The sequence below is a fragment of the Cricetulus griseus genome, chromosome 3 (assembly GCF_003668045.3).
Source record: "Cricetulus griseus strain 17A/GY chromosome 3, alternate assembly CriGri-PICRH-1.0, whole genome shotgun sequence".
Taxonomy (NCBI): Eukaryota; Metazoa; Chordata; class Mammalia; order Rodentia; family Cricetidae; genus Cricetulus; species Cricetulus griseus.
The window spans coordinates 28,786,666-28,810,700 of record NC_048596.1 but is presented as its reverse complement, the minus strand read 5'-3'; the positions used below and the strand labels follow the sequence as shown (position 1 = coordinate 28,810,700).

Sequence of the window (24,035 nt, the reverse complement as noted above, 5' to 3'; positions counted from 1 at the left end):
CTGACAAATCCTAGCGAAGCACTGCAATCTGACCACGGCGCGGGGCAGGGGACGCAAGCCGCTCCAAAGGAACCCAGGGGCGGGCGGAAGGAGGCGGGATGGGTGTCCCTGCCGCAGGGCCGTGCCCCTGAGGCTCCTGAGACACGGACCAGCACGACCAAGCTGGTCCGATCCACCGGAGAGCAGCCAGCGATCCCGCTCGGCGCAGCTCTCCGCGGCCACAGCCCGCCCTACCTTGGCCGGGTGTCTGCGAGCCGCGGCCGAAGCCGGCGCAGCTCCGGGAGACAACCGCGGTCACACTGCGCATGCTCCGCGCCGCGCGCCGCCCCGCCCCCGCCCGCCCGCGCCCCGCCCCCGGCTCCGCCCCGCCCGCCCCCCCCCCCATCCCTTCTCTCCTCCCCTCCGGCTTCGGAGGCGCCCGGCTCTCCTGGCGGGGCGGCGGAGGGGGCGGGCCGGCCGGCCGGCGCACGGTGATGTGGCGGGACTCTTTGTGCACTGCGGCAGGATACGCGCTTGGGCGTCGGGACGCGGCTGCGCTCGGCTCTCTCCTCTCGGAAGCTGCAGCCATGATGGAAGTTTGAGAGTTGAGCCGCTGTGAGGCCAGGCCCGGCGCAGGCGAGGGAGATGAGAGACGGCGGCGGCCGCGGCCCAGAGCCCCTCTCAGCGCCTGTGAGCAGCCGCGGGGGCAGCGCCCTCGGGAGCCGGCCGGGCGGCGGCGGCGGCAGCGGCGGCGGGCCTCGCCTCCTCGTCGTCTATTCTAACCGGGCAGCCTCTGAGCGGCTTCGGAGAGAGACAGACGGTGGAAGCCGCGGGCTCGGGCGGGAGCCGGCGCAGGCTCGGCGGCTGCACCTCCCGCTCCTGGAGCGGGGGGGAGAAGCGGCGGCGGCGGCCGCGGCTCCGGGGAGGGGGTCGGAGTCGCCTGTCACCATTGCCAGGGCTGGGAACGCCGGAGAGTTGCTCTCTCCCCTTCTCCTGCCTCCAACACGGCGGCGGCGGCGGCGGCACGTCCAGGGACCCGGGCCGGTGTTGAGCCTCCCGTCCGCCGCCGCCGCACCCCCCCTGGCCCGGGCTCCGGAGGCCGCCGGAGGAGGCAGCCGCTGCTGCGAGGATTATCCGTCTTCTCCCCATTCCGCTGCCTCGGCTGCCAGGCCTCTGGCTGCTGAGGAGAAGCAGGCCCAGTCGCTGCAACCATCCAGCAGCCGCCGCAGCAGCCATTACCCGGCTGCGGTCCAGGGCCAAGCGGTAGCAGAGCGAGGGGCATCAGCGACCGCCAAGTCCAGAGCCATTTCCATCCTGCAGAAGAAGCCTCGCCACCAGCAGCTTCTGCCATCTCTCTCCTCCTTTTTCTTCAGCCACAGGCTCCCAGACATGACAGCCATCATCAAAGAGATCGTTAGCAGAAACAAAAGGAGATATCAAGAGGATGGATTCGACTTAGACTTGACCTGTATCCATTTCTGCGGCTGTTCCTCTTTGCTTTTCTGTCACTCTGATAACGTGGGAGTAGACGGATGCGAAAAATTTCTGTAGTTGGGGTGACTATAACGTTTAATACTGGTCACATTTCTAGATCGTCAATTTTGTGTGTCTCTCCCGGTGTATTCAACCTAGGGAGTGTTCAGCTAGACGGAACTCATGCCTGCTTGCAAGTGTCAAGGCACGGATTGGTTTCTTGTCTAGCTCTGTGGTCTCTTCCTAAAATCTATTGTCCGTGAATGCAGAGTTTTGTACATTGGATTAACGAGCTCGTTAATCCAAGCCTTCTAAATGAACCAAATTAGACGCTGGTGAGGTTGTGCTTATTTCTATTAGATCGTGACTTAGGCCCTAGATCTAGGGTGTAGATCAGATTAAAATGAAAGTCCGTGCTGCACGAAGGCATATTACCTCAGAATCTTGCAGTGATTGTTAGTTTCCTGGGTTGCGTTGATAGATTTTTCTAAAATGTAACTTGTGGACTGATTTGCATAACTTTATAAGCATAGTCATCCTCAGAGTAGATGGTGCACTTTTGAGGGTAAAAGTAGGTTTTGTGTGTTTAAACTGGGGTAATTACTTACCACTTTGGAACTACATGTAGAAGTTCTGTAGTTTGAGATCAACAGTGCCAGAATTTGCGTTATTGGAGCTTTTAATAGAACTTTGTTAAATTAGACTTTGTACGTGGGATGAGGCATGAGCTTTGCATTTCAGCGGTATTTTACATTCATTTGGCTTTGCCATACATGATGGGATAGAAATTGAATAGTTTTTGGTCCCAGGTGATGTCCGTGTGAGTTCAAGGATATTGTGTGTGGCGAATGGTTGCAGAGGTTAAACCTCAGCTCTCACATGAAATTTAACTATTATCGTGAACAGGAATTTGCTGCTCAAAATTTTTGTGTTTCAGGTGCTCTGACCCGTTGACTGCCCATGGGTTTTACCCTGATTTGTATAGAATGTCAAGTATAATTTAACCAGCTAATGCCCAGAAATACTAGCAAGAGTGGATCACTGACTTCAGATTGTAGGTATGGTAGCTTTTTAAATGCAGTAATTTCCTGAGTCAGCTTGTTGAATAAGACAGAAACCCAAGAATTTTTAACGGTGTATAGTTCTGATTGTCTAAAAGTTAGGTCTTTGTACTTCAAAAGTTCGTGGTTATCTTAAAGCATTTATCTTTGCAGTTTCAGGTATGGTATTGGTTTTGATCAGGGATAGGAAGAGAGCCCTCCTTTTTTGGAGGAAGTATTGACAGATATTGAGAGCTTTTGGGAGGCCGGTGTGTGAAGAAAACACAAGTTGCTGCTCTGAAGTGACAGGGCTTTTGTTACGACCCCAAATTATTTTTTCATGTGACTTGTAGCAATGAGCAGAATTTAGTTAAAATTATGTAATTGCATAATTGTTAATAAGATAGTCTTAGTAAAAGTTAATTATTAGTAAATACCAGCAGACATTTCTTAAGGTAGAAGGTCAGAGACTTGTCTATACATGTCCTGATAATAATAAGAGCATTATGGAGAGGCTTTTTTTTTTTTTGTAAGAAAATGTTTTCATTTGGAAGAGGTTTGGTTTTTTTTTTTTTTTTTTGATTGCATTAGCAGCATATAAACATGCATAGCTAATTTTGACCGAGTTTTTGTTCTGAAATGAAGATGAAACTCACTGAAGAACTGGCTTTAGAAGTAGGCTAATTTTCTGTTAAGAAAATCTTTAATCTGTTAAGGTATCTTTAATTTTGAAGTTTGCATTAATTTTCAGTTTATATTTCAAAACTTTACTCTGGATGAACTTGACCTTTTCTGAAATGTAATTGTAGAAAATTCTGGGTTATCACTTGCTTCAAGGCAGTTGGTATAAATTAGTGATAGTAATCTAGATATAGAAGGAATTAGTCCGGTATCTGTTTAATTAAAAAAAATAGGCCCTCATTCAAAGAAAAATCTGAATGCCTGGTAGTCAGGCTTCTCTTACCTTCCACAGTACCCTTATGTTTTGCTGTTCCCACTTGATTTAAAATTATCAGGTGTGTCGGACTTCAAGATTGTTTTGCCAAATTTTTATGTGTGAGCAGTGACATGATTGCAGTTCCTTATTTGATTGCATAGTACATGGGCTTCTGCACGTGCCATTTCTGTGAGTTAGAGCTCTGAAACTGTACTTTTAGTATAATGTGCATAGAAAGCAGTATCAAATATTGCATCAAATGACTAATAACACTTAATTTCTAGAGCTGTGGTTTTATTGAGCCAAATGTTGAGTCTATAGGGAGAAAGTCGGTGAAGCCGTTGCTCTTCTGAGAGTTGTCCTCCCAATGATTTTGATAAGCCAGAGGGGCTTGCTTGATTCCTCATCAGTGTGTTCTGTGTTTGGGGGCAGGAGTTAAAATGCTCATTGAAGACTTGAACTGGTCAGTGTTGGCACCGAAGCTGGCCAAGTTAAGTTCCTTTCTGAAACTAGTAAATGGGATATTTCTATTCGCTGTAGAAGGGTCAGCAATCAGCAATGATGTACTTTCTCAGGAAAGCTGTGTTTTCAAATCCTCTGCAAAATTGAATTGTTGTAAGAATTTGTTGGTTGGATTTGATTCTGAGCAGTCTAGAAAATAGGCTGAATGTGAGATTGCAAGATTTCATGTGTTTAAAGCACATGCAGAGCTCAGGCTTCTGTTACAGGCCTTTGTTTGCTAGATTAGGAACCCTTTCAGATACTGATCACGGGAATATTAGTACCTTGAAGTGATTATTAATGTTTGTTGTTTTGTTAAAGGCGAGTGATTGTTTAAAGTAATTCTAGTTTTTATTTTTTAATTCTACAATCTTTATCTTACATTTTCATAGTCATTTGTTTCTTTCCTGAAAAACATGACTATGTAACCGATGTATAAGAAGTTGCAAATTTTATTTTCCCTAAAACTTAGGGGTAAAATGAGTCAAAACTAGTAATTTTTAGTTAAATATAATTCAATAGAAGGAAAAGAAATTTCATTACTATCAATTGTAAAAGTTGACACAGTATAGTGTTGCAGACTTAGATTGCTTTTAAATTATTGCTTTTAAAAAATTGAGTAAAGATTAAATCAAGTTAAATATGACATATAACCATGTTGATTTTTTACTTAGTTTTAGAAAGTGGAGATTCATTGCCTTTAAAATTTTCATTTTAGTAGTGAGAGAAAGGCGAGTAGTGTATTGTGTGGAACATTATGTCTAATTTCTCGTAATTAAATAAAATGTATACCTAAGTATTATGAACTAGCTTACCTTCTAGAAATGAACTCAGTTGTTACTTTGAAATGTTACAACTTGAAATTTGTCTTTGTTTGCTGTGCCTAACAGTATTTAACACTTTTAAAGACACTTCTAAAACAGTCTGTTTGATGACTTGATTAGAAAATTGTTCATGTAGGAAAAAAACAAGGTTTGAACATTCATTTTCAGTAAATACTCAGTTTTCAATTTTATTTTGTGTCAGTTTTTTTAGTAAGCACAAAATATAGACAGTGTTTTTATATTGATAATGTATGTGAATTCGGAGTTGGTAAAGATAAATCTAGAAGCCTGTGTACATAGGACAGTTTTTGACTTCCATGAAATGTTAGAAGTATTTAGTTTCAGAAGACAGTACTAGTTACTAATACACTTTAAGGAATTTATTGGATAGTGGTTTTTTTTGTTTTGTTTTTTCTTTTTCCGTGGAAACTACTGGCTCGTAAAACAGAAGTTTTCCTGCATAGAGCTGATGACTCTTGAGTTTTGTCCCCTCCCCGCCCCCTTTTCACCCAGTAGATAAACTTGATTTGCAGAACAAACATTGGAGAATTGATTTTGTGATCTACGTTTAAGAAAAGTTACAAGGATTTGTGCTAAAAAAAAATCACGATTTAGAACATTGGGTATGATTATATCAGAAATGATTTCTGTAAATATTCAGTATTTTTTGTAGTTGCTTTGTATCTGGTAGTTTTGAAATTGATACAGTTGCTATTGGAGATATCACCAATACTGAGTATAGGTGAAATAGCATTTACATATCCTTTTTTATAGGCCGTTCTACAGTCACATAACTTTCCTGGTTGAGTGTTTAAAGGTGTTTTGTTATGGGAATAATTTACTGGATCTCTCAGTATTGAATGTATTGGAAAATATGAAATTAGGATATTGGTTTTGTTGCTCCTCCTTCTAATTTTGTATTCTCTTCCTTGGTTGCAGAAGGGGTATTAGCAGTTTCATCTTTTAAAATAATTTGTACTGGAACAAGAAGGTGTTTCTTAGAGAAATGTTATTATCAGCATAAACGTGATTTAGAAATGAATTGAATTTGGCTGGGAGTTTTCGGTTTTGTTCAGAATAGCACACTCTTCCATTGGCAACAGTTGGCATTAGGACATTTGTGGATGTCTTCACAGTATTTAGACTTATACTTGTTGGTAGTGTTGAAATTTTGTAGAGATGAATATTGCAGTTGAATCTGCTAGCAAAAGAATGTTCTTGACCTGTATGTGTATGGTATGGAAAAGCTGTAAATGTACTGTGTTTTGTGTAATTAGTCAAATAGTTATAATCAGAAGCCAACACTTTAAATATGAACAGTGACTCTTAACTTATATTTCAATTTTCTGTGTGTGTGTATGTGAGTATAAAGTTAACAAATTCTTACTGTTCTAGAAAATGGATTTTCTCCTTAAAGAACAGACTGCTTTGGAGGTCATTTTAAAACATGATTGAGTCTTTTAAATTACATTAAAATGTGGCTGGTTTTGTCCACATTCTGAAGTTATACATTGTTTCATCTTAGTTTTAGGCAGACAGAGTGGCCTGGGGCCAGCTGCATGTGGTATAATCTTGGCTCTGTCACTTAGTAGCTGGATGACTTTGTGCTATTTAATTTTTCTCAGTCTTATTTTACCTGAAATAAGGGAAGGATAATAGTACCTTATCAAGTTTATCTTGATTAAATGGTGGAAATAACTGGACCTAGTGACTAATTCTAGCATGGCAGAGGCAGGAGGATTTTGGTAAGTTCTAGTGCTGCTGGACTGACTGCATAGTGAGTCTGAGGCCATCCTGTTGTACACAGTGAGCTCCAAGCCAGCCAAGGTTCCATAGTGAGACTCTGAAAAAACAACAGATATCATAAATAAATAGTACCCTTACTGTGGTATCTACCTCATTGTAAATACTTCAGTCAGAGGTACTACTCTTAACAATTTCTGATATGTCAGAGATTTTTGTATTTTCATTTATGGGATGAGCAGTGTTTATGAATTTGCTCAGTTGAGACCTTGCAATTTTAATTGACTCAAGATATGACTTTTTTTTTTTAATAGGGGGAATTCCTTTAGGAATTTAATTTTGCTATTCACTCATAGAGTTGCTCAAAACCAAGTTAATCATGCATATCAGAAAATGTTTGCTTTCAGCTTTTAAGGGGAAGGTGAAAACTTTCTTGTAGTTTAGCATAATCTGTTTAATCTGTTTAAGATTAAATTTTCCCATAGTACTCTATAGATTTAAATATGTAACATATTTATAGCATAATGTATGTTTATATAATATATATATATATATGGCATCTATAATCTATGATGCAGATGTGATATGTTTGCTCTTTTGAGTCAGGTTGTCTTGGCTAGTATCCTAGTTATTTTTCACAAAGAATAATCCTCACCACTAATAAATGAATTCTAACGTATAGCTCAGAGTTATGTAAACTCTATCAGCATGTCCTTTCAGGTTCAGGTTTTTGTGGTAGTCATGCAGCTCTGACAATTTACATCCATTATAACAGACACATATATAATATAATCTGCAGTGAATTAGTATAAGTTAAAGTTATTGTCTGAATTTTCATGTTTGGGCAAGATTTTCCATATAACTAGGACTTTGAAATAGAAAAAGCTAAAGGGACTCCCCCCCCTTTTTAAAAATTACATTCATTTATTTGGGAGAGGGAGGAACAAAATGGGGCATGTATGTACCAGGGTATAAATGTGGAGGTCAGAGGACAGCTTAGCTAGTTGGTTCTCTCCTTCCTCCTCCATTGGCACTGGGATTGGCACTTGGGTTGTTAGGCTTGCAGGGAGTGCCTTTATATACTCCCCTCCCCCCCAGCCATCGTAGAAGCTTACGTGTTTTCTTATCAAGGAGAAGGAACAGGCAGTAAGCTTCCAATCTGGCTACCTGCATGTGACAGGGAACATTACTTCTTTCCTTGGCTTGTATTGACCTTTCAGATATTTAGTGTCTTCAACAGTGGAGCACCTTAATTTCCAGAGGGGTTTCAATTTACTGATTTTGAATTGCAGAGTGAATGTTGCTGTAACTGTTTCATGGCTATATGTTCTTGTGTTTTTTTCCCCCCCTTTTGCTGAGTTTTGTAACTTAGGTGTATTTTTGGTGTAACACAGGTTGTAAAGTTGATGTCTAAGCCTGCTACATTGTCTAAATCAATTTCCGTCTTTCTCTTCTGTGTACCTGTATTGTGGCAAGTGTATAGGTGCTGCATCTCTAGAGCGCTGCAGAATAACTGGCTTGTTTCTTTAAAAAGCAATAAAATTTCTGCAGATTTCAGGCTGAAGTAGAATAGTTTTTTTTTTTAATGAAGTGATTGCTGACCTAATTTTGTTTGTTTACTTTGGAAATTTTTGAATAGGATGTAATTACTCAAGGTATGTAACTGATTCAATCACGTATCTTTAAATGAGATGTATTCCTAAGAGTGATCCAAAAAGTCAATATACATGTTTAACGCTGGAAGCAAATTTTTGCTTTTGATTTTTTTTCCCATTAAAATTTTTTTCTCTTTTATGAGACTTGTTTTTGAGTATTTCTGTTTCTCTAAACTAGAAGTTAAATAGAATTTAAGTTTTTCTTTTACTCTTAGAATGGAGTTTTGGGAGATATTATTAAAGTTGTCTTTAGGTCTTTGTATTACATTATCTCGCATCAAACAAACCTAATTGATGTGTTGTATTCTATATACATGAGTGTGTGTGTAGGCTAGGGATCAACATGGGTGCCTCCCTCTATTGCTCTCTGCCTTATCTTTTGAGACAGGGTCTCTCTTTGAGAGACCGGTCATTTTGGTTAGACCGCCTATATTCTGTCTCTGCCCTCCAGTGCTGGTTTACAGATGTGCACCACCGGCCATGGCTTTACATTGGTGCTGGGGACCTGCCCTCAGATCCTTGTGCCTTTGTAGTAAGTGCTTTATCCATGAAATGACTTCAGTCTTCATGGGATACCCATTTGAACTAATAGTAATTATAGGTGCATTTTATCAATAGACATACAGATAAGTCCTAAGTAGCCTGACACAGGAAATATGCAGATTTTGTAGACAAGGCCCAGTGAATTAGAAAGGCTGTCTGCTGGAATGCAAAGGACACAGTGTAGCAGACCCCAAATACAGCTTAAATTTATGCCCCAGTTTCCATCTGTCTAATGTGAGGTAAGCTGAGATTTGTAGGTGTTTGTTTTTGTTAAAAATATGTGGTATTTTCAGGGTATAGTGTGCTCACTCAGCAGCATCCCTTCCTACTTGATCTGGAACTTTTGGTAATGTCTGGAGACATTTTGGTGGGCATGGTCATAACTGAGGTGGCAGAAGACTTGATTGCACTTAGACATCTGCAGAAGTGGAATCTCTTAAATGCTAGATCAAGTACCTTTGCCTTATATTGTGGATTCAAGAAGGTCAAGTTGTTACTAAATGTTGGAGCTGGACCTAACTAGGTTTTCTGACGGTTGTGGGGCCTGCGTTTCTTTATAAGAACTTTGTTCACTGAAGATTTCCCTATAAGAAAATGATTTATTTCATGAGGTCTTTTGGCATTGTGAGATTTTGGGCCTCTGTTAGAAAGGTTAAAGTTGTTCTTAGTAAACTCTGCTCGTATTGCTGTTTAGAAGGGTATGCAGGAGGGGTGTACTTGAAAGGAAGCAGGCAAAGGCAGGTGTGTTGCGCAGGCCTGTAATCCCAGCATTATCAAGGTTGAGGCAGGAGGATTGTTTTATGTTTGAGGATAGTCTGGTCAACCTCATCCTACTATACTACTATACTTTGAGATCTAGCATCAAACCCTTAAAAATAAGGATTTTTTTTTCATGTTTGAATAGTTTTCTCTATAATTGTTTAGGGAGTTACTTTTCTGCTTGTATCTTTAATGTTGCTGTGGTTAACATTTTCTTTAGTCTTAGACTTTTACTCTAAACCTTTGTTCAGATCTGATGAAGTTAAATGTGCTGATGCAAATTTCTGACAAGTAACAACAGAAACCTTCACCTTTCTCAGGATAAGGAGGATGGGGCTACTTGACTGAGATTCTCAGATGTGTGTCACTTTCTGAGCCTGCCATTTGTTGTCAGCCTGTTTGAATTAAAGTGTTTTGCTTACCTAAAATAAAGACTGACACTGTGAAGTTTTTTTGGATTGGGCATGCAATTTTCAATTAGTCTAGAGATGCAGAGAAACCAAGGGAGGACATTAAATTTCTTGGTTTTATTTTTAGGGATCGAAAAGATAATTATAAGTGTTCTAGGAACAGAATAGTTGCTATGTTGTTTTTGGTGGGTTTTCTTTTCTTTTTGGTTTTCTCGAGACAGGGTTTCTCTGTGGCTTTGGAGGCTGTCCTAGAACTCACTCTGTAGACCAGGCTGGTCTCAAACTCACAGAGATCCACCTGCCTCTGCCTCCCAAGTGCTGGGATTAAAGGCGTGTGCCACGAATGCCCGGCTTTTTTTTTTTTTTTTTTTTTTTAAACAATTTCATTTTGTGCCCACTTTACACAGAATAAAATGTCAAGGTCTTATTTTTTAACTTCTTAGAGGAAATGTAAGTACTGATTTAGAATTTTGGTTCTTGAAGTTAAGGGGGATTTAGATATACTAAAATATTTTGAAAACCAATGTGACCTGTCACAGTAGCTTCATATTCATCAAGAAAAGCAAATAGTATTCATTGCTTTAATTCAACTGAATAGATTTATAGTGATTAAGTCTATGAATTAAAAACTTGCTTACTAAAGAAAATTTCTTTATAAGAGCTAGTTCCAGGACAACTAGGGCTACACAGAGAAACCCTGTCTCACCCCCCCCCCAAAAAAAACCAAAAATCAAAATTCCTTTTATAAAAACATGAGAAAAATTATCTTTTTTTTAAACTTTAAAACTTCACAGTGTTTTCTAATTTATGATTAACTTAAGGAAGTATCTTTCTCTTTTTGAACAGTTTGCATAATGCTTCATAACTGAAATTGTCAAAAATATTTAACTATAATGCTTTCTACCTCTTTTTTTTTCTTTTTCTATGGTTTCTTAGAGTGGACTTAAGGTGACAAATAGGGGCAATTTTTATGATTCACATTTTACAAAAGTCACTATCTATTAAAAATAATTGAAGTATTAGAGCCTTGAAATGCCTCTACCCAAAATTACTTCTAGGAAATCTATTGCATATTCAGCACTTAATGTTTCTATTACTTATGTAAGATAATGCATTATATATAGCACATAGTACCTACATAGAATATATATATCTGATTCTCTAGCTCATGCTGGCCTGAAACTCACTGTATATATTCTAGTTTTCTAGCCTCTGAAGGACTGTTATTATAGGCTTGTATTACTATTCCAGGCCCAAAATACTTCTGATATGTTAATTTCATTTGCTTTGGAGTATTTTTGCTGTCTTGAAATTAAAGTGGAATAGAAATAATTTGAATAAACTATTTTTACACTAAAGTGGGCATAGCTCTGGTGACATCCTTTTTGAATTCAGGATTATTGGCTTGCCATGATGCTACTGTTGCATATTTTGAATGATGGCTTATATTTGCACAGTTGCTCATGCTATTGTTGTGCATGATCAAAGTTTTCTGTGCATTCATTTAGGATAATAATAAGTACTATATTTATAGTGAAAAATCGGCATTTAGCAGTTTTGTTAGATTTTAAGTCAGATAGTAAGAGACTATCCTTATCAACCAGTTAGTAATTCTTTATCAGTGAATTAATATTTTTGAACAAAATATTTAAAACAAAGTGATAGAAACACAACTGTCTTATTTTTATAAGCAAAGTTACTACCAGGTGTGCTTTTATTATGGCCTGTAATCTTAGCACCTGGGAGGTGTCTCCAGGAAAATCAGAAGTTCATAGTCATCTTTGGCTACATTAAAGTTAAAGCCTAGCCTGGACCACAGGAGACCCTGTCTTAGAGAACTTAAAAGCCAAGCTAAGCCAAAAACCAAAATAACTTGCTTATTATTAAGTACAATTTTTTCCCCAAATAAAATGAAACTTGAGATTTTCAGTCTGGGTATGATGGTTGCTGTCTTAGGTTCTAATAAAAATTAGTGTTAGCAAAAATATTTTGTTAGTGTTTTCATGTTGCCTTTTGAGTGTGGCAGATATAGTCCAGTGTTTTGTAGTTTCTACGGAGTAAGTTTTAGAAAATTTGCACGAAATAACAGTATACTAAACAGTGTGATACAATATATTCAGACTGTGATCACAATTGTGTGTGTTTGAAAATATTCCGGGATCCTTACTAAGGGTGTTTGCTTTTTACTATCGAAAAGGTCACTGGTTGTGTCCAGAAGCCCAGGCCTGCCATCCATCCGTTCTTCAAATGTAGGAAAAGTTAAGATAATTTAGGGATAATAAGAGGTTTTGACACTTTTGTTTTTGGAGTCATCTAATTATAAGTTTTTAAGACCTAAGATTAAGTTTTAGTTGGGCCTTTGTAAAAATGAAACTTAAGGTCTGCTATCATCTTTCCTTTGCTCCTCCTCAGCCACTAAGGGGCTGCTTAAGAGCTAACGCTGCTGCTGCTGCTGCTGCTGCTGCTGCTGCTGCTGCTGCTGCTTCGAGCCTGGAGTGTTTGGATGCATCAGTAGAAGTGTTGTTTTCACTTGAGATACTAAATTACCAAAAATTTGGGGTTTTCAAACAAGTTACATAAGAATTGATAATATGAAATTCAGTGAGGGGACTGATTTAATAAGCAACTTTAAAAGTTTGCTTCAAATACTTTTCAAGTCCTCTGCTCTTTTTTCCTCCCACAACTTCATTCTGATCTGTATATAAAAGAACTTTCTCATTGAAACATTTGTCTTGTATCTTAAACCACTACAGAAGTTGTTTCTAATTTAAACGTGCTCACCCCTATAAACTTGATGTTAGCTATGCTGTATGGAAGTCTCTAGAATGCCTTAATAGAATTTGAGTTTTAGGGTGTTTTTGTTTGGTTTGGTTTGGTTTGATTTTGGTTTTGCAAGACAAAGTCTCACTATGTATTCCTGGCTGTCCTGCAACTCTCTCTGTAGACCAGGCTGGCTTTGAACACACAGAAATGTACCTGCCTCTGTCTCCTAAGTGTTGGGATTAAAGGCATATGCCACCACCACCTGCCTTAGTTTTTATTATTATTATTATTATTATATTAATTTACCTTTATTTTCTTGAGTAGGTTTTTTTTTTCTTTTAATGTGCCAAATGGCTAATATAATGAAAAAGTTATGTTTTAAGTGTAGATAATAGAATTTGTATTCTCAAACCCAACTTTGCCTGGGGCCTGTACTTCAGCCTCACCATGCTAGCCATGCTAGTGTCTTTGAGGAAGAAGATTGTGTTCTACAGTCCTGGGGCCTGACTGGAATGCTTTTTCCTTTGGTCAGGACTCAGTTACAGGCCATGAAACTTGTGGGCCTTTTTGCATAGGAAGCCAGTGTGTATGCAAATGATCCTTCTTCCGTTAAGTTTGGCTTTTACCCAAATACTGAAATAATTACCCATTCTGATTACTTAGTGTTTGGATAAAGTGAGGGTCTTAAAGAGTTCCTGTCTTATTATTTTCATTTATATTCCTTCCATTTAACTGGTATTTTTGTCATACTCAGTACTGAACTTTCTATCTTCCCGTCTCCTCCTTTCTGTTAAGGCCTCCCTCTGTAGTCCTAGTTGCCCTGAAATTCCTCCTGCCTCTACCTCCTGGAGTTAAAGAGGGTCCCATTATACCTAAGCCAAACTGTATCAGTTGAAAAGGTTGACTTCAGTTTTTTTTCTTCAAAACTTTAGCTTACCTATTTTCTACATTTTTATTTTTTAAAGATTTTATTTATTTATTATGTATACAATCTTCTGCCTGCATGCCAGCAGAGGGTACCAGATCTCATTCAAGGTGGTTGTGAGCCACCGTGTGGTTGCTGGGAATTGAACTCAGGACCTCTGGAAGATCAGTCAGTGCTCTTAACTGCTGAGCCATCTCTCCAGCCCCTTTCTACATTTTAAAAATATAGTCTTTGAATATAAAGATCACTAACTACAAAAGTGCTTTCTTTCACAGTGGCAGTAATTATTTTCTTAAAAACAAATTGTACCCCTCCAGTAAATTACTAAAAAAATAAGGCCTTTGTTTATTATTTAAACATGCATCAAAGACTTGTTCTTACTTTCAATCTGTCAATACAGTTAAAATGTCAGAAAATTTCATATCCTAAAATGAATTTTGACTAGCATTTTTGTCTATAATTTCAGAGTTTGGCAAATAACTTGTAACTCAGCTGTAAAGTTGATTATAATGGTTAAAATGCTCTCAGTGGGAATAGGAATCCTTTCACAATATTAAAGCAAGGCAATTATAAAAAGCCTAGATATCATTAATATGAGTCTCTTTACTGTAGTTATGAGTGACAGTTTATATGTCTTCATGATTTAAAACTCACACATTACTTCCGGTTCATGTTATTTTTCTTCACTTTAAAACAAGCCATTGAGGCAAATTTATTTCTATCACTTGGAAAAGAAAAGTCATTTCTAGATGATATCTAGGCTGGAAGTATAGGGTAAAGAACCCTGATTTATTTCATGTATTACATTAAAGCTATATGTAAACTAATCTAGTCTACACATTTGCAGTTTTTCTGTTTTAAGTAGTTTCACAGACTTTAAAGGGCAAATTTTGATTGTTAAAAGCAAATGTAAAGATTTTGCCACTTTGGCTGAATTAGTAGAGAAGATCCACTGCTGGGGATACGTTTGTACTGGGAGCTGTGGGGTGGGCTTTTGAGTCTCTAAGCTTGTTGTTGAACCTGCAACATCAGTGCAGGTGGATGCTTTGCAACGTTTTGTCTTTTCAAAATGCAGTTACTACTAAGTGAATTGGCACCAAGTAAAATGACTTCTCAAATAATTTGTTCTCAAATTACTGGTATATCCTTTGGCACATCTTTACATCTTACCTGTTGGAATGTCTTTCCTGATGTAAGTTAGAGACCTGAATAATGCCTTTTGCATGATTATTAAGTATCTAAAACCTAGTGGGTTTTGTTTTTGTTTTTGTTTTTGTTTTTTTTTAAGCAGTGTATTATAGGAGTAACTTAGAAATCTGACATCAAACATAAAGATTAGAGAGTTAGAGATATTCCTTATGAACTTTTATGTTGGGTCAGTTACAGCTTTAAAAAACTTTTGTATGTGCCATTATGATTTTGCTGTAGAAAATTTGGAGTTTGTGTTTGGCTTGGTTCTCGTGAGGCTGTTAACAAGGATGCCTAATATGTGTTGGGCTTACAAGCTTTTGAAAGCTATTAGGTAAGTTGTTTCTGTATTTCTGCTTGATTTGTCATTCATTAGTGGCCAATCATAGATGGTTTTTTAGTGGCAAGAGAATCAAAGTGACAGCAGAGTGCAGGGGTGTGTGTACATGTATGTGCACTTGTGTGTATTTTAACTGCCCTAGTGTTCTGAAACTGGAAACCGGTCTTCATGTTCTTTCAGAGTCCTAGGAAGAAGGTAATTGTTTTATAAACTCATTAGAACCAGGCAGTTGGGCAATGTAAAGCTTTAGAGGCTCACATATGTAGACTTGAGCAGTGTAGGTACATCATTTCATAATTCTCTGAAGAAAAACTGGGTAGAATAATAGAGAGGGCTATTAAGTCCCTGGTAAACACACCCACTAAACCTTACTTTGGATTCCAGAATTGCTGACAGTAAAAGGGACTGGATAAGCCAAAGTTAAAGTTCAGAATACTTTATTCATTAATAATTGAAAGTTTTTTTCATTGAGTTTATTCTTAATCTATGTGCACATAGGATCTGAATTGCTTTCAGAAGTATTCTTAAACTTGAAGGAATTCAGTGGACTTCATATACAAGGCAAAGGGTTCTACCATTGAGCTAAGTAACCATCCCTTTCTTTTGAGTCAGGTTTTCCTTAAGGTTTTTTTTTTTTTCTTTTCCATTTTGGTTTTCCTTAAGTTAACCAGACTAGTCTTACACTGATAGGTAGCTCAGAGGGCCTAGGACTTGTGATCTTCCTTTTTCAGATCTACCAAAAGCTGGCATTAGAAAGCATGCCAGGCTGCTTCTGTCTCAAAAGTTGTCACTGGCACTGGTGTGTGGTACCTGTAATTCCAAATTTAGGGGAAGAGGCAGAGGATCAAGAGGAATTTGCTGGGCAGTGGCTGTGCAGGCCTTTAATCTCGGCACTTGGAAAGCAGAGGCAGGTGAGTCTCCTGAGTTTGTGGCCAGCCTGGCCATACAGAGAAACCCTGTCTCACGAACAGAACAAAACAAAAGGGCAAGCTGCAGACTTAGCACAGGCTAAGTAAGAAACCTTCCTTCCACAAAAGGAAAGTTTGTCACTAGAAAGTATGTTAGTTACTGTCTATGTTCACATTATTATATATGTTGTCATTGTATAGTTATTATCATTGTTTACATTGTGCTTTTTTCACAAATGGAATTTTTATCTTATTAAGAGATACTTTTTATTTGTGATTTTCTTTGAAGACACATTCTATGTAGCTCTGGCTGGCCAAGAATTCTGCATAGACAAGGCTGGCCTTGAAACTCAGGTCTGTCTGCCTTTGTCTCCTGGTGATAGGATTCCAGGTGTGAATCACTGTGCCTGGCCTATTATTTTTAAAGTTGTTTATAATTGCTGTTTCTACCAGCTATGCTAAATGCCATGGTTTGCTTCTGTACTTTGTTGTAGTTATTTCCATTTTCTCTTATGAATGGCACTTCTCTGAGTCTTTGCAGACTATGCTTCCTTGTGCCATATATTTTCCTCAACTATATTGCTAGAGCAGAATGAAAATATACGTGTTTTATAGTTGTATCTTAGAGATTCCTTGTTGAGTGCACCAATTTATAGTACTGTATAAATATATAGTATTTTTTATTTTATATTATACTATACTATATAAATAAAGTTTTATTAAGCAGAAAAACTACTAGCAATGTTTACCTGCAGGGTCTGTATACCCAGGTTGGCCTTGAATTTGCAACCCTCTGATCTCAAGCTTCCCAGGTGCTGGGATTGCAGGCTTCAGAGGCATGTGCCGTGATGCCTGAATACAATTATTTGTAGTTTTTGTCTTTTTTGTTTTGTTTAAGTTGAGACAAGGTTTTATACTTCTAACTGGCTGACCTGGAACTTGCTATGTAGACCAGGTTGGTCTGGAGCTTTGTGAGCCTCCTGACTGCTTCTCAAGTGCTGAATTTTAGGTTTGTGGCCACCACAGTGGACAAGAAGAACTATGATAATAATAACCTCTTGGTTACAACTATAGAGCCTGTTGCCGTTTTATAAGTTCAAGGATATTTTCAGATATCTCATTTGAATCAACTAGCAAAGAAGTTAATGAAGAAGTACTGTTAGTTGACGTGAGAACAAAACTAGATTATGAAGCCCAGACATGGATTTACCTGCAGTTGGCAGCTTTATGTTGTAGAATTGGACGTGTGACCTTGGTGTTCTGTATCACATGGAAATAGTCATTAATAGTCATTCCATGGTTAGAACAGGGCTTAAAGCTAGTAAACATTTACACAACAACCCTATATTCTTGTTCTTAAAGCCCCTTTAGTTCCCTCTTTTTTGGGGGGAGTTGAGAAAGGGTTTTTCTGTGGCTTTGGAGTATCCCCCCTCCCATCCTCCTACCCCCCCATTCCCACTCTCCCTCCCCTCCCGACAGGGTTTCTCTGTGGGTTTGGAGGCTGTCCTGGAACTAGCTCTTGTAGACCAGGCTGGTCTCAAACTCACAGAGATCTGCCTGCCTCTGCCTCCCGAGTGCTGGGATTAAAGGCGTGCACCACCACCGCCCGGCCCTCTTATTTTTTTTTTTTTTAATTTCAGTATTTTCTTTGTGATGTGTAACATGCAAACTTTAACCGCCATTGCTTGAAAGCACTGGCAGATAGCAAGAGAAGACAGATGTGGTAAATGCAAGTAGGTCTTGTCTGCTGATTGGACAGGCCATGATCAAGATTGTCTCTGCACTTGTTCTTGGCTCTGACTCCAACTATGTATATATGCCCTATTAAATTGAGCTGCTTGCCATGGCATTCTTAACCCTGTGTATGCTTTATGTAAATCCTATCTTTTTCTGTGTCTTTATGAGCTGGGTTTCTATTTCGCTTCTGTGTTCTCTGCTTGGACCCTTCTAGCAGTATTTCTTTTTTAATATAAATTTTATTTTTGTGTATGTGCAAGTGTTATGCCTGCATTCATGTCTGTTCACCACATGCATGCCTGGTATCCACAGAGGCCAGAAAAGGACATTAGGATCTCTTGGAACTGGAGTTACACAGATGGTTGTGATCTGCTAATATGTGTGCTGGGAATCGAACCTGGATCCTCTTTCTGCAAGAGCATCCAGTGTGTTAACTGCTGAGTCATCTCTTCAGCTCCCGAGCTTTATCCTACAGTAGTGACAAAAGAAAACACAAGGGCTGAAGAGATGACTCAGTTTATTCCAAAGAATGAACTCCTCCCCTTGAAAACATCTTAATTTTTAAAAATGTAATAATAATACTTTAAGTACTACTGTGTCTGTGTGCCTGTCTTTCTTGAAAAAACAGGAGCTCCATGAGGGCAGTAGTCTTGACTTAGCCTTATATTGGCATAGAAGGTTCAGTACATGGATCACTTCAGGAATGGAGGGGCCAGCTGAGTTTAGTAAGTAAGTGTCATCCATTTATCTGTAGTTACTGACAAATGGTTTTCTTTAGGAAGGTAACTAAGCTGGGGATAGTGCCCGTAGGTAGAACACCAGAGTTCCCACCAACAATAAAAAACTTGCCAACTTGTTCAGTTCATTAGTATTCAGAGCACAAAGCTGAATTTGAAGGTAGTTCTAGATAGAATGACCACATTTCAAGAGACCTTTTTCTATGCTTTTCTGAGAAAAAGGTCATATTAACATTCACTGAAAATGGCAATAATTGTATCTTTTTCTTTTAATAAAATTCGGTTCTTAGTTGCATTGTTCAGTAAAACAGATTATTAAGTGTGTGCATACAGTATGTTTTTTCCTTTGTGTGTGTTGTACATGCCAGGCATAACCCTCTATCAATGAGCTATCTCTTCCAACTTCTCAGTTTATATTTTGACCAAACTAATTTATAATGTTTTGGGTGGGAATTTCGGGAGTAAATATCACTGTCTTGGGCCTCTATTTTGGTAACTTAGTCTTTTGCTTGTGTTTTCCATTTTTCTTCAATTTTTCTCAAAAAATTTAATCTTATATAAAACGTCTCAAAAGTTGTATTGCTTTTGTCTGGTTAAACCTTTCCTTGTTTGCTTTTCTCCTTCATTACTGAACATAATATAACCAGCACATTTTAGCAATTAAAGAAGAGATCTATATTTTTAGGTGTGACCCTTTTCCTAATTTAGAATAATAGATGACAGGCCGTATTTGTGATATTTAAATGATGCTCATTTTATTTTAGAGTTTTTTAATTCTTTTTTGGTTGGAGTGAGATTATGTGTTCTTACAGTGACAAAATTTGTCCCTGGCACAGAAAATGTTATTAAAGTATATATGTTTATAAAAGCACTTAAGAAATTAGGAACCTTAAGGCTGTAATTTGACTTGCTGAAGATGTTAGGTCATGTCCTACAGAATTTTTAATTTGTCTCATTTACTCTTGCATGATGTCATTTAGCCATCTATATTATTCCTGTAAGTTAACATTTTTACCCAAAGGCTTTGTGAGTTGGGGTTAAAGATACATGGCTACAGCTTTCTCAGTGGCTGGGGAGTTTGATTGCTGAGTTACATGTGGGAAGCAAATAGATCCAGACTATGTAGCCAGACATCTTTAGTGACTGTTTTAAAGCAGACAGCTTGCTGTAGTTGATGTGAAAAGTCTGATAGGTAATGATGAGGATGTAAATGAGAGCTGGAAAGATGAGCAAGGTTCATTGAGATGCAGATTTTTAGTTAATTGCAAATAAATTCTTTGTGAGTATAGAGGTTTGCTTTTATGTTAACTGTTGCATAACAGAGTTGAAGCTAAAGGACATGCTAAGTACTGATTACATTGATTAAAGAAAGTAACCAGACTTGAACCTCCATTGAGTATTATGACCTCACAACTGGCAGGGACTAGAGGGCTTTGAGGTTATCTCTTCCAGCTCAGTCATTGGGTAGAACAGTGTAAGGATAGTAAGTCACTTGTCCAGGTTGTACAGCTTCAGGGACAGCCAGCTCACTATCTTCCTCATTCTCTCTCTATTTACTTCTTTCTTATTGTTCTAATCATTGCTAACCAGGAAACATTAGAATTTGTACTGCTAAGTCAGGCCAATTCAGGTTTTTGTTTTTGAGTTTACCATGACATGCCAGCTGTTGGATTTACAAAGTATAGAGGTTATATTTTCCTCAACAGTGTAAATATGGAAATGGCCTTTTGTCTTAGGCTTAATTTCCTTTTTTTTTTTTTTTTTTTTTTTTTGGTTTCTCTAGACAGGGTTTCTCTGTGTAACCCTAGCTGTGCTAGAACTCACTCTGTAGAGCAGACTGACCTCGAACTCAGAGATCTGCCTGTCTTTAGCTTGAGGATGCTGGGATTAAAGGCCTTCCGACTACTTACTTACTGTTTAATTTTGTATGCTTTCCACAGTTTGTTGCTATAATCTAGGCTCTTCTCAAATTTGTTCCATGTCAAAGGATAGTCTCCAGTTTGAAAGCTTTTTGAGTCCTGGGATTATAGGCTTTTGTATAATGCCCAGCTTTAGGTCTTTTTTTTTTTTCTTCAAGGTACTAGAGAATTTTTAACAGTATTTTGTTATAAAATTGTTTGAAAGTGTCTTTTAGAGTAATGTGTTTATCAGTATTTCTTAACTATTCATAGTAGGTTGCAGACATGCATTTGACAGCCTTTTATGATTATAGTGGGGGAAGCTAATGTTTTAAAAATGCATGCATATATGTACAGTTGCATATTTTAGGTATTTCCTTAACTTAAATACTCAGATATTTATCCAAATATTATTGCTATGGGATTTCCTGCAGAAAGACTTGAAGGTGTATACAGGAACAATATTGATGATGTAGTAAGGTAAGAACTCTTTGATTTTTCTATTTCATATATTAATAAACTATATTCATGTGTTTTATTTAGAAAAGATTCCTAAAACACAGAATGGTATGTAAATTACGATGTAGACTTTGTTTCATTATGATAGTACTCTGAAAGTTTTTTAACCTAAAGCATCTGCTAGCTCTCAGTAGGATGCAATTCACTGTATAAGAACTGACTTCATATGTAATCATGTATTTTTATGATATAATTTTTTTGTATTTGATAAGATGCTTCTTACCAAGTTAGTGCCTGATTTCTATTACAGTATAAGTTTTTTATCTTACATTTGGGTGAAGCCTTGAGTAGGTTTATTTAGTTATTCACACTAGGTGTAGGTGACTGATCTGTCATGTATATTTATAGGGAACTTACACATGTGTTAGTGTTTGATACAGTGATTAAAGAAGGGAATTGTTGGACATAGGAAAGACTAAATTAAGAGTTTTATAATTTACATAATTTTCCAAGTGTAATTGTCATTTAATTCAGAAAAGTGTTTGTCAAGGTCCAGTTAAAAATACTTTATGACCTGTTGGGTAATTAGTCTTAATAATATTTTATAATTTCAGAATAAAAATATATGTAAATGACCATTAAATTTTTAGAACAAACTATAATGGTACTTTAATCCATTAATATTGGGGCTTGCTATGTTTGCTATGCTGGTTATGAAGTACTTAATGGAGTTAAAAGTTAAAATTCTAGACTATTTCCTTTGTACTTATGTCTTGGGGACTTTTAATTACTTTGTGATCATGTGGATTTAAATAGGTGAGAAAGCACTTTGTAACTTACAAAGTATTAATGCAGCTGTAGAATGCTTTTGTAATAGTATATGAATACATGACTTTATATGTGTTAGTTATCAGTTTTCCCAAGTGGTTAATTGTTAGTGTATTAAGATGTGTTCATTTAGATACTTATTATAATACTACTTATGTTTTGTTCAGGCTTAAGTTTCACTATCTATAAAATTACCAAAACAAACTCCCAAACCCTTGTACAACTATGTAGTTTCCATTAAACTTTGTTTTACTTACTGTCAGAGGTACTGTTTAAAAACTTTTTAAAAGTAGGGAAATGCATTTGCCTTCTCATAATTCAGTAGAACATAGTAGACAGGTGAAGTGTTTATCTTATTCTTTAACAATAAAAACTTGGAAGTCAGATATCAGGGTAAGAACCTGAATGTTCAGACAAGTGGCCGAGAATTGGCCACCCCGCCCATTCTTCCATTCAAAGAGGCTGAGATCCTCTTTCAGCCCCACCCTTCTACTTCCTGTGTCTCTCTATCTGGCCTTAGTTCTCTGAAACCTCTATGGTTAATTTTGGTTAATTGGTAGCTAACTCCGCCCTCTGATTCAAAACAACCTTTGTCAGTCTAGGGAGTGTCAGAATGCAATCAAAATATCACACAACAGAAGGTAATTTGCATGGCAGGTTCATAGGCGCTGCAGAATGAAATAGGCCATAGAAAAAAGAGTAAGGGAGGGGATTTTGAATTGTGAGTCGCAGAATAATATGGTGAATGAGTAGTCTGTCTAGATGTGGGTCACCAGATAATGTATTTTCTGCTGTGATGCAGAATTGTTTCCGCCCTGCGTGTAATGCCTTGTAAGATGAGCTATTTCACATCAATTTTGTATTCAACTAAGCCAAATTAGTACTTAAGCTGGATCAGAAAAGGGTCCGAGTACTTTGAGTGGAGGGACAATTTTCTGGCCTTCTAAGGTTCTTCTGACTAATCTGGCATGCTAATTTTATATTGGTTTCTGTTAAGTATGAATTAGTCAGTGAGAGTGATTGATCATCTTTCTTGTTACTGGCAAGTTCCAGTTTCTAGACTTTTACCACCAGTTACTAGACCTTATACTATAATAACTCAGCCAAGAATATGTTGTGTTGGGAAGTTAGTTTGGTTCTGAATCTCCTGGTTTCATAATTCCTATGCTGTGTTTGCAAATTAAGAGATTTGCATGTTCATTTTGTAATTAGTGACCGAGACTGAAGTTAATTCTGACTAGCTTTATCTATCTAGTTTTATTTAGCCTTTTGGGCTTTGTCGGATGTTTTTCTTAAAAACATTTCTTATCTGGATTATTTAGCTAGTTCTTACTGTATGTAATGTTTTTAGCATAGCAGCATGGAGAATTAGCTGTATATGAATCTATGCTCCTTGGTGGATTTTTGTTGTTGTTTTTTAAGATAAATGATCAGTAAGACATGAATAGCTTCTGTTTACCAGTCTGACGCCCTCTATTGTAGTAAAGGATGAATAGTGAATGACTAGATGAGAAGATAACATATTTTTTCCTACACACTAAAATGACTACAAATATTTTTTGTGTGTGGGTTCTTTGAAAATAGGGTCTCACCTAAGTAGCCTTGGCTAGCCTGGAAGTCCCTATGTAGACCAATCTGGTCTTGAACTTACAGGCATCCACCTTTCTCTGCCTCTGAGTGCTGGGATTAAAAACGTGTGCCACCATGTCAGCTCTGGCAAATAAACCTTTAGGATTGACTTTTCCAAAGGTATCTGTGTCCAACGTCTAAATAACTGGTTACTTTAGTTTGTTTATGCTATATTGTTGACATTAGGAATAATCAATAGCAATTTCTTTTGCTTTGAAGTTGGTAACATCTCAGAAATATTTTCATTTTCCAATACCTTTTATGTTAGTTACTATTGGCATCGTTACCAAGTAACCTGGCAGGAACAGGTAATGGAAGAGAGGTTTCGTGTGTCTCGTGGCTTCAGAGGGATTTCAGTCTGTCATGGTTGAGAAGGCAGGGAAGAGGCACTCCATTCTTCCATCCGTGCCATCATGAACTTGCAGCAGAAGTTCATGGTGGAAGAAGTGTGTGGCAGTGACTCTTCATGGTAGCGGACAGGAAGCAGGGACTAGAGGACTCTTCAGATAGCTGAAAATTCTTGTCAGCTAAACTTTCTTCACTTTGTGTAGTGGGGTGTCCAAAGGATATTTTAAAGTATTTTTCTTTTATCTAATTCCATATTTTTCTTATGATTTCCCCCAAACAAGAAATACTGTATAAAACTCATTTTTGTTATTGTACTATATCTTTACCTGGAGTGAAGCAAACTTAAATTGCAGATATCCTTAAACTTAAATTGTCCTGTGATGAGATAAGGTTTGGGATATGTAGTGTTCT

The 24,035-nt window shown here is 37.9% G+C and overlaps 1 protein-coding gene across 2 annotated transcripts in view; it reads left to right on the top strand.

The window, feature by feature from the left end:
- The first annotated feature begins 506 nt into the window (after positions 1–506).
- Positions 507–24,035, top strand: part of Pten (phosphatase and tensin homolog) — a 73,045-nt gene continuing 49,516 nt past the window's right edge. Inside the window, exons 1-2 of one of the 2 annotated variants that reach the window (XM_027406391.2) lie at positions 507–1,447; positions 20,756–20,840. In XM_027406391.2, coding sequence (XP_027262192.1) covers positions 625–1,447; positions 20,756–20,840 — 908 coding nt within the window. In that variant the 5' untranslated portion in view covers positions 507–624. Of the gene's footprint in view, positions 1,448–1,547; positions 2,511–20,755; positions 20,841–24,035 lie in introns of those variants that run through there. The other variant, XM_027406392.2, reaches the window with a different exon arrangement.